This window comes from Lucilia cuprina, chromosome 5 (assembly GCF_022045245.1).
Source record: "Lucilia cuprina isolate Lc7/37 chromosome 5, ASM2204524v1, whole genome shotgun sequence".
Classification (NCBI taxonomy): domain Eukaryota; kingdom Metazoa; phylum Arthropoda; class Insecta; order Diptera; family Calliphoridae; genus Lucilia; species Lucilia cuprina.
The window spans coordinates 31431780-31447193 of NC_060953.1; the positions used below are offsets into that span (position 1 = coordinate 31431780).

Sequence of the window (15414 nt, forward strand, 5' to 3'; positions counted from 1 at the left end):
TTGAACACAGCTGTATGTATGAAAAAAATATTTTTATTTATAACCTGATTCCGATTTTAAGCCGCCACCAAAATTTTTTGTCAGCCGTTGTCGTCGCCGTTAATGTTTGTCAGCTCATGACTCTGTTATCGGTCCACAAGCATTTCAGGAGTTCACGCAATTTTTTCCAAAAGATTCGAATCAAAAATAATTGGTAAATATATAATTATTTTGCAACCATACATAATATACTAGGAAAAGAGAAAATTATTATCTCTATGAAATATTTATAAATTCATTTTGACGAGATTTGTTTTAAAAATTAAGTGATGGAAGATCTAAATGGCATCTAGAAAAAAACATTGAAAAACCAATAAAAATGACGGCGGTGCGGTGGTGGAATCAAATCGCACATACTAAAGAATATACATAAAAAGTGCAATGCAATTGTTAATGATGTGATAAATATATGTACTTTTTTTATTTTCAGGTAAGAAAAGAAAGAAATTTGTATATGATTTATTGATCGAGTCAATAAATAAATAAAATCGGTGACTATTTGACGCAAATTGCTAATTTGACCGGCGTTTCCGGCAAGAATATACGTTCTTTAGCAGAATATTTCGTGTGTGTATAACAAAGTTTAAAGCTGTCGCTGCAGTAGTGGTGGTCGTTACGTCGTTACCGTTGCCGTCGTATCGTCGAGGACTGTAATTCAAATACAAATAGAAAAGAAAAAAAGTAAAATTTTATTATTGTAAAATATTTATTGTATTGTTTGTGATTGTTTTTGTTGTTAAGTTCCTACATCATCATCATCTATATATTGTATATTTTTGTGTCTGTGTGTCTGTAGATAATCATGGCCAATAATTACACCGGGTTTAGTTACGGCGGTACCCAGTACAATTCGACGGGTACACCGGGCGCATATAGTTCCAATTCAGTTTCGTATCCGGCTGTAACCAACGCCACTTATGCCAACGCCGCCGCCTATCAGTCGGCTGTAGCTGCTGGCAGCGGTAGTTACGCAGCTGGAGGTGCAGCCGGAGCTGCTGCTGCAAGTTATGCAGGATACAGTGGCAGTGACTACAGTCGTACGCCATTACAGGCATATGACTCGTCTAAAACATTTTATCAACAGGCGGCCTCCAACTACAACACCGCTGCTGCGCCTACTGTCTCTAAGACTCACTACTCGGCTCCGCCGGTTAAAAATGTGACCCCAATTGGTACAAAACCTACGGTTGGCAAAGATAAAAGTGGCGCTGGGGGTCCTGGTAAATTGCCTGGAACCGCTGTGACTACAGCACCTGGATCCTATTCCAACTATGATGCTGCACTCTACAGTGCTGCTTCCATGTATGTGGCTCAGCAACAACAACCTGGTACTGGTAATCCAGCCAAGTCTAATGGTTCCGCAGGTGCTTCTGGAAACTGGCCGCCATATCGCAAAGGCGGTCCCGGTGGTCCTGGAAACAAAGTTTCACGTCCAAAACAAGCTCCCAGGCCGCAACAGCTGCACTATTGCGAGGTTTGTAAAATATCTTGCGCTGGACCGCAAACCTATCGTGAACATTTGGAAGGACAGAAGCATAAAAAACGAGAGGCATCACTTAAAATGCAAGCTAGTGCACAAACTACCTCGCAGAATCGAGGCAATAATTATCATTGCGAACTTTGCGATGTTACTTGTACCGGCACAGACGCCTACGCCGCTCACGTCCGTGGAGCCAAACATCAGAAGGTAGTCAAATTGCACCAAAAATTAGGAAAGCCGATTCCATCGGAGGAACCAAAGAAGATGTCTAAAATAAATTTTGTTCCCGCTGGCGGATCTGCTGCCGGTACAACAACTAAGGCGGGTGGCGATGAAGAAGAAAATCCAGCTGAAAATGATAAAATGGATGGTAAATATTTTGTAACATATATTGCTTATTTTATTTAAAAAATTTACTTTTGTTAGATAATGCGGATGATGCCAGTAATCATGAAAATACCGACAACATTAAACCCGTGGGTGGAGAATTCATCGAAGAAGTTAAAGATGAAGAGGGTAAAATACTTAGTTTCAATTGCAAGTTGTGCGATTGCAAATTCAACGACCCAAATGCTAAGGAAATGCACATGAAGGGACGTCGTCATCGCTTACAATACAAACGTAAAGTTCAGCCCGATTTAGTGGTGGACTTCAAGCCAACACCACGGCAACGTCGTTTAGCTGAAGCCAGGGCTCAACGAGCTCTAATGAATTCTCATCGAGGTCAGAATTCAAACTTTGGCGATAAGCAGGCATATTGGGGCGATGAACAACGTCGACGTGCACAGTTCGATGATGAGTATGATTACAATAACTGGCTAGCACGCAGTTTTGGAGGTGAGTTTAAACATTTTATAAAAATATACCATATAATGATAACACCTCCGACACTCAAGATTAGACACGGACTGGATTATTTACGTTTGAAACTATAAACTTAATGGAAAAAAGCTGTTTTTTAGTTTTTCATTTCGTAATCCTGTATCCTTTTTTAAAGGACTTCAAAGTTTTAAGGTTTCGTATTAATTCCTTTATGTACTTAATTAACAGGTAATCAACGTGGGTTTGGCGGCCGTATGGGTAATGGACCGCCACCATTCTTTGGCATGATTCCTGGTGGTGCTAGCATTCGCCGTCCGGAAAGTAATGATGATCGTCATGCCATCGCACGTCATGCACAAATCTATCCAAAGGAAGAAGAATTGCAGCTTATTCAACGCATTGTTTCTCATACAGAACGTGCATTAAAATATGTTTCTGACAGCCTTGCTGAAAATCCCAACGATAATGGACCATCATCAGCTAAAAAGGAGAAAAACGATAGTAGTGCAGTTAAAGATGGTCGTGACAATCAAATGCTGTCTTTCCAAAAGGAGGCGGACTCTGGAAATGTTCGCATTTTAAAGGGAGTTATGCGTGTTGGATTCTTAGCCAAAGGATTACTCTTGCAAGGAGATAACGCCGTAGAATTGGTCGTACTCTGTTCAGAAAAACCTACGGTTGGTCTTTTGAAGGGAGTTGCTGCTGAATTGCCAGAAAAACTGAAAGAGGTTGCAGGTAAATTAAAAATAATACTAATTCGATAACCATTTTTAAACAAATATATCATAATTTTACATATGCTTAATAAAAATTACAAACAAAAAGGCTAAAGTGGCGCCATTCTTGATAATTGTGTCATAGAATGAACCAAACACGAGCCTTTTTTCTGGGCAACTTTTTCCAAAGAAATAGCTTGATATGCATGAAATTAAAAAAAAAACTATTCCATTTACTTACATACATACATGCAATCATTTCAATAATGTTCTTTTCGAAATGATTCTTATGAACTTGTTTGTTTATTTGTTTTTGTTCGAAACTCAAATCAAAATAAAATCGCTATTATAAGAATTTCTTATAACATTTTCATAGAATAGTGAGTGAGTGATCTTAGAATATACGATGGCAATTTGTATGGAAAAAGTAGTGTAAAAAAGTGAAAATGTGGTGGCATTAACAAAAACAAAACAAAAACTATTAAAATGCAACGACAAAATAAACAAACAAAAATTTTGTATTTGGTGTTTTCAGCTCTTTTTCACAGGATGATTTCATACTGGCCATGTTGAGATTGCTTCTAAACAACCCACATACCAACCAACTACTATTATCGGTTTAAAATAACACTGTCTCCCATGTACATTCTCTATAAAGGACTTTTAACTGGATAAAGGACTTTTAACGGTAACACAAGAACTCTTCGAGTCTCACAAGTCCGTGGACCGTGTTAAGATAAATAAAAATATCACAAAGGAATATATTTATACAAAGTTTAGGGGGTCTAAATCTCTCACTATCTCTTTCACTATTACTCAAGGAATTCTCGTACACTTCCGTTTTACAAGTAAATTTGACCAATTCGCTCTGCAATCGCGTTCACTGCTACGTCTTTATTTTTTTCGTGTTCGTAATGATTTCAATAAAAAAAGTAAATACATGTAATTAACAAAAAAACTTTGTGTAAATAAAGTCCTTTGAATATTGATTGATTGATTGATAAATTAATCGTCAATTATAAAACTGATCACACAAATCAAGCAATGGTTTTCAAAATTAATTCTATATTGCTTTCTACTCTTCTCATACTTTAGCTCAGCTTTCGAGCCAATTCCGAATTGCTTACAATTTGTGTGATTCATATCTAAAGAAGCAACAATATAATGTCCATTCATTATATTGTTTTATTTCAAAAGAAGAATATGATCGAAAAATCAAATGAAAATTGAGACCGAAATTTTACAATGGCATTCCGATACGGCACACAATCTATTTTTTAATATATGTGTATTCTTTTAATTATTTTATTTATTTCTCTCTGAAACGGTTGTCGAGTATAAATTTTTTTTAATTTTATTTAAAGTGTTGCCCAAATGACATAAACAATTTCGGTCAATGTTTTTCACGATGCTCTTAGATGTACATACAATACATAGAAAGAATCATGTAAACAGAGTTGCAAAAAGGGAAATGTAAATTATTATTTCGACCTAGTTCTTAATATGTATATCTTTATCTAGTTCAAAGTTATGATTAAAATAAACTGATTTGAATGATTTTTAAACATAAATAAAACGAAAAACTGCCAAAGGTAAAACAGTTTCACTCGATATTAATTGTGTAAATACCAGAGCTGTAAATGAATCATTCATTTTTTGAATTAATTCGTGAATTGAATTAGCAGAATTTTGAATTAATTGTTTTTATATAAAAAATGAATTGAATGAATTATGAGTCAATTCAAATTAATTTGGTAAAAATTAATTGCAATTAAAATGAATTTGTCAAATGAATTGCAATTCGTTTCCAATTCAAATAAATTTGTCAAATGAACTGCAATTCGTTTCTATATCAAATGAATTGCAATTCATTTGAATTTGAATTAATTTCCAACTCATTTGAATTGAATTGATTGGATTGATTTTCATTTATTTATGCAGAATTGTTACTATGTGAAAGATAGTTTAATTTTTTTTAAATAAATATAACATATATATTATCAAAAAGTTTGTCAGGGGATGGCCGTGGCTCACAAAATTTCAAAAAATATTCTTTAAGAAATATACTAAAGGAATGAACAGGGCTTTTAAATTTTCGTATAGAATATTATCATTTGGGTTGCAGGAATTTCCATTTTTATTTCCCCTAGATCTGCCTTTGAATTTGATTGATTGCAACTCATTTTTGATTTCATTCGTTTGAATCCCCAAATCATTATTCTTATTCATTTGAATTAATTCAAAATAAATTCAATAAATTCAATTGGAAATGAATTGCAATTCATTTGACAAATTCATTTGAATTAGAAACGAGTTGCAATTCATTTAACAATTTCAACTAAATTGGAAATGAATTGCAATTCCTTTTTACCAATTTCATTTGAATTGATTCAAATTTCATTCAATTTCCATTTTTGTGAAAGGAATTAATTCAAAATTAAGCCAATTCGTAAACAAATTAAAATCAGAAATTAATGATTTATTTACAGCTCTGGTAAATACGTACTATAAATTTATTAAAAGAAAATCTTTAAATATCGTTCATTAAATGTTGATAGAATAAAGTATTAATGCAAACAAATATTTGCATTTTGGTTGGGAAGCAAAGTTTTAATTATTTTATGATGAATATTTTTAAATAAATTTCTAGTAAATTACATATGTATTTAGTTAAGCGCAAAGAGATATGTGAATACTTTAAATTAGATGTTTCGCTATTTTTTTACAGCTTAAGTTGATATTTGAATCGTAAAATGAGTTTTTTGCACCAGAGTTAGTCTACTTATCTCACTTTTTCACAATATCTAGTTATTTTTTAACTTTAAGATACACACATTAAAAGTTTTCATATAAAAATATTTATTTTTAACTAAATGAATAAATAAAGGTTAAATGGTAAAAATATCAAAAAAATTAAACTGTTTGATAGAGTTCGTGTGGAAAATGTGCTCAATAAACGGTGGTAAATCTTAAATATTACTGCACAAAATTTTTTGTTGTAGTTAAATGACATAATCAGGACGGATCAGCACTAGAATTTAATAAACTTATGTATTTGGGAAATTTAGTTTGTAATCATTTTATTGCTCCGGATGACATATGTATGGCTATCTGTAGCACGACACATTCATGGATGTAATTCAACTCTTAATTGCGTGACAAAGAACTGGTCCGAATAACCGCATAAGTAGATTTCTAGTTCGAATATCTCAAATAAAATAAATTTTACTCGAACACAAATGCGGTCATTTGGGCCATCCATACCTTCCTTCATATAAAACAGTTCACAGTTTAATGTAGGAATAATAGATATTTAATTTTGTTAAATTTTTAACGCCTGTTTAACAATTACAAAAAACAAAGTGTTTCAAAACCATTATACTTAGCAGTAATATAGTTTTCTAAATTCTTAAAATCATCCGTTTAAATCAGTGTGTTAATATTTATCATTATACTTAGCAGTAATATAGTTTTCTTAATTCCTAAAATCATTCGTTTAAATTGGTGTGTTAATATTTTTCAATATCTTAAGAACGTTTATTAAAATTGCCCACAAACTGTCTAATCGTCTAGAAGAATATTACCTAAATCCATTTAAAATCGAATTGGGAAATTTTTTGCTCAAATTTGCCGCAAATGTTATATGTGATTGATCAATTAAATTAACTGAAATCATGTGTGTTTTTAATTATGTATATTTTAGACATACATACATATATGTTATATTTTTTTGCAACTCTTTTTACAATTATTTACTTAAGATAACATTTGGGTTAAAGGTAACGCAATAGATGAGACTGAGATTTGAAAAAGTATATTATCCAATTCATGTCTACGCAAGGAATACTTTTAAAAGCTTGCCCAAAACATGACAGCGTTACGTGAATTTTTAATATAAATTTCTAAATCTAGGCGTTGCTTTTTTCCACATTTTTGTAGTTATTTGCTTAGTCTACAGTACAGTTTTTCATACTCGTATTAATGATATATTGTTGACAGCTTTTTATTTTTATCAATCATTAATATAACCTAAGTTTGTTATAAAATATGATTTGATATGATAAATATAAATTATTGCATTCATATGTGTATGAAAATACTGTATTTTCTTTGTTAGCTTATTAAATATGTACTTAACAAGGAATATAGAATATCTTTATTTAAGAAAATGTAAAATAATACCTCTATTATTGCTTTATTTGATTTGTAGGTGAAAACCCTGTTGATTACAAAGTTGAAGTATTAATAGACGAATCAGCAGTTTTAGTACAAGATGAGGCAGTATCTGTTAAAATTTCGTTGACTTCGCCACTATTGCGTGAATCTCCGGATGGTGGAAAAGTTGAAAATACTTCGGCAAATAACAGTGGCTCTGGTGATGCAGCTTTGTTGCCACGAGAACCTTGTCTAAAGGTAAGAAACGACAAAAAATAAATCTTATTTTGTTTACAGTTTTGTTATTGAAAATAATGGTTTTCAAATAATAATTAGAATCTAAATTTTCTACATTTGCCAACTTTGATTTGAGACCACTTCCATTATGATAATGAAGATAATTGTTTTGACTTTATATCACAATTTTGGTTCTTTGTGATAAGAGCAACTACATTCCCACAGAGAGTAAATAAATATTCCGAACGGTTTGCAAGATATGAGCCTGAGAAAATGATCACTTTTTTAAAAAATGACACCGAGGCCCCAAATTTTTGGGGGCCTATAACTAAAAAAGTGCATGACATTGGGTAAAACTGGAAGACACGGGTCTTCTTATTTTTGGCATATTATCATATAGTGGTGACCGTATATGGTTATTCAACCATGACTTAAAAAATTACACACAGTGTTATAGTTCTCAGGTACCCAATGCAGTATAATCTACTGAGCGCCCTTTAACAGTCTAACATTGTACTCGAATGTATTGCATGACATTTTAGAACCCTAAGCGGCGCTTATTTGTAAAAATAAAATGCCACTATCGAACGGTCTGATGTGGCTTTACAGATCTCGAAGATCTCCGCTTTGAAGACGCTGTATTGTCAGATAGTCTAAGGGTGATGTTCGAATGTTTCATCATCTCGTTGAGAGACGTCCTGCATTCATAGAAAACACACCGATTAGGGTGTGTGACTATCAAAAGATGATAGTCTTTATCCACATTGGGAACTTGTGCTATTCTCTAACAAATACAAGATTCCTTTATTTTCTCTTCCTTGCCTAAACGGCGAAGTATTAAATCTCTCGGACAGCGCTAAATATATGGGCGTTATCCTTGATATAAGAAGTTATCTTGGAGTACAAACGTACACTCTAGGGCATCTAAAGCCATCACGGCACTATATGTTTGTAGGAAGGCCATAGGAACATGCTGGGGCATTAATCCAATGAATGTTAACTGGCTCTTTGAGCAGTTATTAAACCTATTATGCTTTACGGGGTTGTTGTCTGGTGGCAGGCGCTTGAAAAGGCTTCACTCAGACAACAACTGGAAAAAGTAATGAGATCAACTGCGCTTCTTATCACAGGCGCTCTCAGAACAACTCCTTCGAAGGCGTTGTTCACTATGCTCAACTGGCTCTCGGTCGATCTCCTTGCAAGGAAATTGGCTATGTCAACTGCGGCCAGATTGAGTGTAACTGGCAAGTGGAAACAATGCTCCATAGGCCATGCTAGGATCATAGATCTTATACCGAATAATCAGTACATTGTTGATTATTGTATTCCGGTACCGTCTCTAGTGAGAAAGTTCCAATATTATATCTCTTCGGAGTCTGAAGAATCTCCCTTTCCGCAAAATAATTGCTTCCGAGTGTATACAGACGGATCCAAGACGACGAAAGGAGTTGGTGGTGGCATTTTCATTGAGGAATTTGGAACGAAGATCTCCTCCCGACTTAATGATGAATGAAGTATCCTTCAGGCTGAAATATCGGCGATAAGGAGGGCAGTAAACTGGCTAAGGTAATATCGGATATCCAACAGGGATATCAGAATTTATACCGATAGTCAAGCTGCCATTAAATCCCCAACTGGTGTGTTCTCCACATCCAAAATTGTCCATGAATGCCGGACGTCTCTCTCTCTCCTTCTCTTTTTCTTACAGGTATTTACAAAGGGATCAATATGGACCCAAGTAAAGCCGAAATTGGCTACCTGTGAAAACCTAACCTTATCCTCATTGCGTAGTTCCTATGTTAACTTGTCTTCTAACTTTTTTGTCTCTTAAGGTTCTATTATGAAACATTGAAAATATCCATTGGCTAGGAAACTTTTCTCCACTCCATGGTCGAACCCCCTGCTGAGACAGCTCTTGCAGATATCCACCAAAAGAGATAGTACTGAATCTGGGAGATTGTAAACGTATTCTGATTTAAGGGCCTGGACCGAATCCTTTAATAAAAAATTAAGTCCAAGATATCCGCAGGATTTATTATATCAGACATACTTTCGACCAGCAAAATTGTTCCATAATAACGAAAATGAGGGGATAGAAGATACAATTAAATTAAAAAAGAAATGAAATGAATTAAAATGCTTAAGATTAAACATTGACCAGTTTTTATTACCATAAAACCTTTTTTTAATTTATTAACAAATAATCATCTTTTAATTTTTAACAGGCACTAGCTGAACTTCGTCATGCCAAATGGTTCCAAGCTAGAGCAACCGGTTTACAATCATGCGTAATGGTTATACGCATTTTACGTGATCTCTGTCAACGTATACAATCCTGGCAGGCGTTGCCGCAATGGTCAATGGAATTATTGGTTGAGAAAGTCATTTCATCAGCAGGTTTTCCCATTTCACCTGGTGATTGTTTGCGTCGCATAATGGAAGCCTTAGCTTCAGGTTTCCTTATTAACGGTCCTGGTCTCTTAGATCCATGTGAAAAGGAGCCACAGGACGCTCTTCAAGATTTGTCTAAACAGCAACGAGAAGACTTGACCGTTTCAGCACAACTATTCTTGCGTTACATGGCTTTCAGACAAATCTATAAAGTTCTTGGCATGGATCAATTACCAGCTCCAAAATTTCCATCACGTCCATGGCGTATAAATCGCAAACGTCGTCGTTCTCAGGGCAAAGACAATACAGATGGCGGCGATGGAGGCAATAATGCAGATGCTGAGGAATGTGCATCAGATGAAAAGATTCCTAAGAAAGATGGAAACGATGCAGCTGCCTAAGCGTATAAACAAAAATAAAATACGTTACCAATAATAATATTAAAACAAATATTTATCTACACATAATAATTTATATATAATGCGTTATAATTAGAATTCCCCGAGTGGAAAAAAATATGAAAGAAAAAGCAGAGCAGATATGTTAACATTTTGATATCCGAACTACAATAATTGTACGGAACGATTTGTTTTTTTTTCAGTTTTCAACTTTTTTAGATACACACATAAAATATGTCTGCATACATTATTATATCTTAACAATAATGTATTTTCCGTATTACCATGTATTGATGCGTCTATGATCAATATGATCATTATAATAAAATATTATAAACTTATGTATGTATGAATAAAACATACTAATTTATATGTATGTATGTAGTATGTTGACAATGAAGACAACAAAACCAACATCTAAATATAATCTCTTGAATTTTAAATAAAATAAACTCAATCAGAATTAAAATCATCGGAACAATTTTGTGTTTTATTTACATAAAAATTATAAATACACTTGTGTATGTATGTCATCAATCATGAACCATTGAGAATTTTTTTATTTATTTAAAATAATTTAAATTTTTATGTTGGGAAAAGGAATAAATAATTATTGGCAACTCTATATTTCCAATATGAATATCGTTAACTTATTTTACTTTGTTCTCTTTTTGTATTATCCTTTTTATTATTCATTCTATTTTGTACTGTCTTAGGATTAAAATGCATTATTTTAAACTTTACTATTAAATTACATATAAAGATTTTTTGTTATATTAAAATAAACATATAATTATAGAAAGCCTATAAAAATGAGAATAATGAGATAAAATAGTCCTGAAAGAATACAATATTTGAGAAGGAACAGAGAAAGAATTCATAATAAAATGGAGAAGAGAGTTTCTTGAACTTATAAAACAGAGACTTTAATAAGGCGATTTATTCACACCTATTCTGCATTTCGATTACGTTTACACATTCAGTTACACAACGATCGAAAAAAGGTATTCCAACAAAAAACAGAAGCAATATTACAAAAAGCCGATGCGGAGAATTAATATATTAATTTATTATTTTTCAATTAATTGCAATTAATTACTATGAAAAAGCAAATCTTTCTCTATTGCAAAGGATGCTCATGGGTTTTTATTTTTGTTTTATCATAATTAGCCTGCCTATCCTAACACAGATTCCATGGTCATCAAACAATTTTGCATAATATATTTTTTTAACTCGTACGTTCCGAGAAGGGATTAGGTTAAATCATGGTTCAACTTCATTCAGAATGATTGAACTAATTTTAAAATAAGCACATTTAATAATTATGGTAACATTTTTGATCGTCTACAACCGTGAAAGATTATCTATTAACGTTTAGGATTAGTTTTTCTTTTTTTAATTTATTTTATACATAATTATCCCACTTTGATTTCTTTGCATTTTGGACAGTTATATTGCGAGATGTCCATTTTTTGGTTTGCGAAAAGTCGAACATCATATTATTATCACCGCTAAGAGTCGATGAAGAATCCTCTACTGATAAGTTGCGTCTTTCTTTATTGACAATGCAATGGCTTGTTTGACACAAGTTGATATTATCTTCAATATTTTGTAATGAATGGCTGCTATTATTTTCTGTTCCCAGCACTTCCAAAGTCCTGTTAAATGCTTCATTATGTTTTTGTTTCTCGGCTTTAAAAATATTTTCTATTCCAGAACCGCGACAATATTTTTTAGTTTGCCTGAAACTAAAATCATTAACAGTTTTATGTGAATTGCCTTTTGTTGATAATTTTTGATTTTGATCATAAGCCTCGTTATTATTTGAGCCATCGAGAACATCTTTATTATTTAACGAACTGCAATCAGTTGCTGCTTTCAGAACATCCAAAATACTGTTTACTGATTCATTGTATTTTTGACCCTTTGCCATATTTAATTCCTGAACCTTACAACGACATTCCTTTGCAGTACCTCGAAAATATTCCTTTCTAACTGTTTGTTTTATGTTACAAACTCTACACTGCCACTTTGAGGTCTTTTTAACAATATCAACCTTAAAAGTAATGGTTTATAATTTAATTGTTGATAATTGTTATTTATATACATATATGTAAATATATTTTACCTGGAATATCTTGCAACTAAAACACTGCAAAACATGAACTTCCTGTGGCATTTTTTAAAATGAGATTTAATCAGTTGTGGTCAGGCGCGAAATTAAAATAAAGTCGCAATTCACATGAGCACTTTTTAGACGGCTGAATTAAAATGAAGTCGCAATTTACATGAACACTTTTCAGACGGCTCAGACAATGAAATCGCAATTTACATGAACATGTCTAAACAATTGTTTAGACAACGTTGTCTTGATAACAAACGTCATTTTATTGTAAAATTTGTTAAGAATTTTGTTTTCGTGCAATTAAAATTAATTTTTAACACTAGTTTCAGTGAACTAATTGTTTATTTACAAAATTTGCATTAAATTTGAATTGTTTTTATAAAATATAGCATTATTTCAGTAAAATTATCTGTGAGTTGTGATAAAATCAACATTTTCTTACCCTTAAGCATTAACATAAGCAAAAATCTGACAATTTTTCTGCCGATGTTTTGTCAAGTTCCGTGATAAATATTTGTCTAGTATAGACAGGGGTTAAGAAAACTTCAGAATAGAATTTAGAAAAAGTTTCTCAGTGTGGACTAGGTCTTTTAAAGCGCAAAAAGTTTGAAAAGCGTAAAACGCATTGCCGCCTCAGCGCGTGTTGAATACTTCCACCTTTACGAGTTTCAAATATGGTTTATTTTCTTAGTCCTCTCTTATATACATACTTTTTATTTTAATATTGTTAATTAAGTTAATAATTATGTAGGAAAATTATGAAAAATATGCTAAAATACTTCCAAAGTTATATTTTTGTTACTATTATCTAGAGTTCTATAGTTGAAACGAAAAGTCGACTTTTCGACTTTTTTCATTTAGTTAGAAGTCGATTTTTCGGCGTTTTGCATTTTATGAAAAGTCGTTTTTTAAACCATTTTCATTTAATTAAAAGTCGACTTTTAGACTTTGAGCATTTTATAAATGGTCGACTTTATCCGACTTTTTTCGACATTTTCCAACTTTTCGACTTCTCGACTTTTTTCGACTATTTTTTGACTTTTTTTTCGAGATTTTCCGACAATTTTAGAGTTTTAGACCACTTTTTTCAAATATTAGACTATTTTTGACTTTTTTTTACTATTTTCAAGTTTTCGACTTTTTCCGACTATTCGACTTTTCGACCTTTTTGAACTTTTTTCGACTTTTATTTACAAAGTCGAAAAGTCGACTTTTAGACTTAAAGGGCCTTATGCAAAAACTGTTATTAAATTTAACAATGGCTTACTGCACACTTTTTCCTTATAAAAACAGGTTTTAACAACCATTGTTAGCTTAATAATCGTTTTTACATAAGGTGATTAGTATTTTATAAATAGTCGACGTTTTACGACATTTTCCGACTTTTAGACTTTTTTCGACTATTTTTTTACTTTTTTCGAGATTTTCAGACTATTTTAGAGTTTTAGACTTTTTTCCAATTTTTTTTTAAATTTTAGACTATTTTTGACTTTTTTTTATTATTTTCAAGTTTTCGACTTTTTCGGACTATTCGACTTTTTACGACTTTTCGACCTTTTTTAACTTTTTTCGACTTTCCGACTTTTTTCGACTTTTTGACTTATCGACCTTTTTCAACCTTTCGACTTTTTTCGACTTTCATTTACAAAGTCGACTTTTCGACTCTTTTACAGACAATAGTCGGGTTATCGACTTTTTACGAACAAAATAGTCGATTTTTTTCGACAAAAGTTCGATTATTCGAAAGTCGATTTATAGAAGTTGTTTCTGATAGTTGTTTTTTATTAGAGAATAGTAGTACCCGGACGCCCGTTGCAGGGCCTTCATAAACATGTGGAATTTACACATAATATCCCTCAAATTTTTAAATAATCAGTTTAGGTCTAACTGACTGAAAATTAAAACTTCGACGCCATCATTCGCAAAAAATTAAAACTTCGCAGGAACGCCTCTCACGATCGCAGAAACATATATTTGAAATTTTCTCCTTTGAGGAGCTGTAGTTCCTGGTCCACACTAGAAAACTTTTATTGAGAAACTCTTTCTTAACTCTCTTTTCCTTAATGTTCACACATAGAAACTTTTGTTTCAGAAACTACGAGTTAATTACATTGATTTATTGGTGTACGAGAGAGAAGAATAACAAAACAAGTTTCCGAGGGAAATGAATGATATTCTTTCTATTTCTCTCTCACGATAAATCAAAAGTTTCCCAGTGTGGACCGGTACTTACAATCCGTGTGTGTTTTGCTACTCCCACGGTATACTGAGAGCAACTGCACGTTTGTCATTATTATATGGAATTTGACAAACGTGTGATTTAAGCCTACCTTATATTCAGTATACAATGCCACTTCGCTTTCTTTCTTCTTTTTCTCTTTTCCCCCTTTGCCCACAAACTCGACACGCTAGCGTGCATTACTCCTCATTCTTTTCTATTTTACTCACATTCAATCATCGACAAAGATGGAAGCAGATGTCTGGGCAAACATGCAAAAAAACATCGTGTAAATAGAGTGAAATACAGTAAGACCCATGATTTAAAAATATAGAAGGTTGTTTCAATATGAATTTGTTGACAAGAAAGGAGATGTTTGAAGTTTATTATTTGTGTAAATATTCAAAAGAGCGTTGCCATATTAAGAAAAAGTGTAAAATACATTGAGAAATTTTTAAACACATATGTGTAATTCATAAATGATGTACAACGATATATATAAGTGGCTGTTGAATTTGAATCTTATTTGCAATGCGTTCTTTTTAAATCAAAAATGTAATTAAGCTTTAGTGGAATTAATAATGATTTTTATTATGTTTTACTTACTTAACTTTATCTCAATAATTATAATCAATTAAGTAAAAAAATGTTGTTAATTATGTTATAACTTTTTTTATTTTTTTGGTTACATTTATAAATTTATTTTGTTTTAAATAACGATTTAAATGCCGAATTCGGAAAAATGTTGTGCCTAAGAAAAATCTTTTTACAATCTTTACATCTAATTTAGAGTTATTAATATTTAGCAAAGTGTGCATATAATTTAATTTAGT

General features: G+C 32.3%; 2 protein-coding genes across 4 annotated transcripts; one reads left to right on the forward strand and one right to left on the reverse strand.

Moving 5' to 3' along the window:
- Positions 1–89: 89 nt before the first annotated feature.
- On the forward strand, positions 90–10716 carry LOC111676586 (zinc finger RNA-binding protein). Of its 3 annotated transcripts, XM_023437536.2 has the most exons (7): positions 90–193; positions 470–720; positions 836–1889; positions 1946–2356; positions 2570–3076; positions 7268–7470; positions 9675–10716. In XM_023437536.2, the coding sequence occupies exons 3-7, from the start codon at positions 842–844 to the stop codon at positions 10239–10241; spliced, it is 2736 nt and encodes a 911-aa protein (XP_023293304.1). In that variant the 5' UTR covers positions 90–193; positions 470–720; positions 836–841; the 3' UTR covers positions 10242–10716. The 3 variants fall into 3 exon arrangements, 2 of the variants coding, with proteins under 2 accessions (XP_023293304.1, XP_046807130.1); XM_046951174.1 differs by lacking the exon at positions 470–720 and having other exon boundaries at positions 109–193; XR_006940944.1 differs by lacking the exons at positions 90–193; positions 470–720; positions 9675–10716 and adding exons at positions 451–469; positions 3593–3745 and having other exon boundaries at positions 7268–7464.
- A 567-nt stretch (positions 10717–11283) lies between these two features.
- LOC111676587 lies at positions 11284–12667 on the reverse strand. The gene is made up of 2 exons (XM_023437537.2): positions 12367–12667; positions 11284–12294 (listed from the first exon to the last, which is right to left on the reverse strand). The coding sequence occupies exons 1-2, from the start codon at positions 12415–12417 to the stop codon at positions 11644–11646; spliced, it is 702 nt and encodes a 233-aa protein (XP_023293305.2). The 5' UTR covers positions 12418–12667; the 3' UTR covers positions 11284–11643.
- Positions 12668–15414: the final 2747 nt, after the last annotated feature.

Excerpts from the sequence above, each read along its gene's own strand:
- LOC111676586 (XM_023437536.2), top strand. The coding sequence starts at position 842 with ATGGCCAATAATTACACCGGGTTTAGTTACGGCGGTACCCAGTACAAT. Across the intron at positions 3,077-7,267 it reads AAAACTGAAAGAGGTTGCAG|GTGAAAACCCTGTTGATTAC; the intron begins GTAAATTAAAAA and ends TTTGATTTGTAG. Across the intron at positions 7,471-9,674 it reads CACGAGAACCTTGTCTAAAG|GCACTAGCTGAACTTCGTCA; the intron begins GTAAGAAACGAC and ends AATTTTTAACAG.
- LOC111676587 (XM_023437537.2), bottom strand. The coding sequence starts at position 12,417 with ATGCCACAGGAAGTTCATGTTTTGCAGTGTTTTAGTTGCAAGATATTC. Across the intron at positions 12,295-12,366 it reads TTAGTTGCAAGATATTCCAG|GTTGATATTGTTAAAAAGAC; the intron begins GTAAAATATATT and ends ATTACTTTTAAG.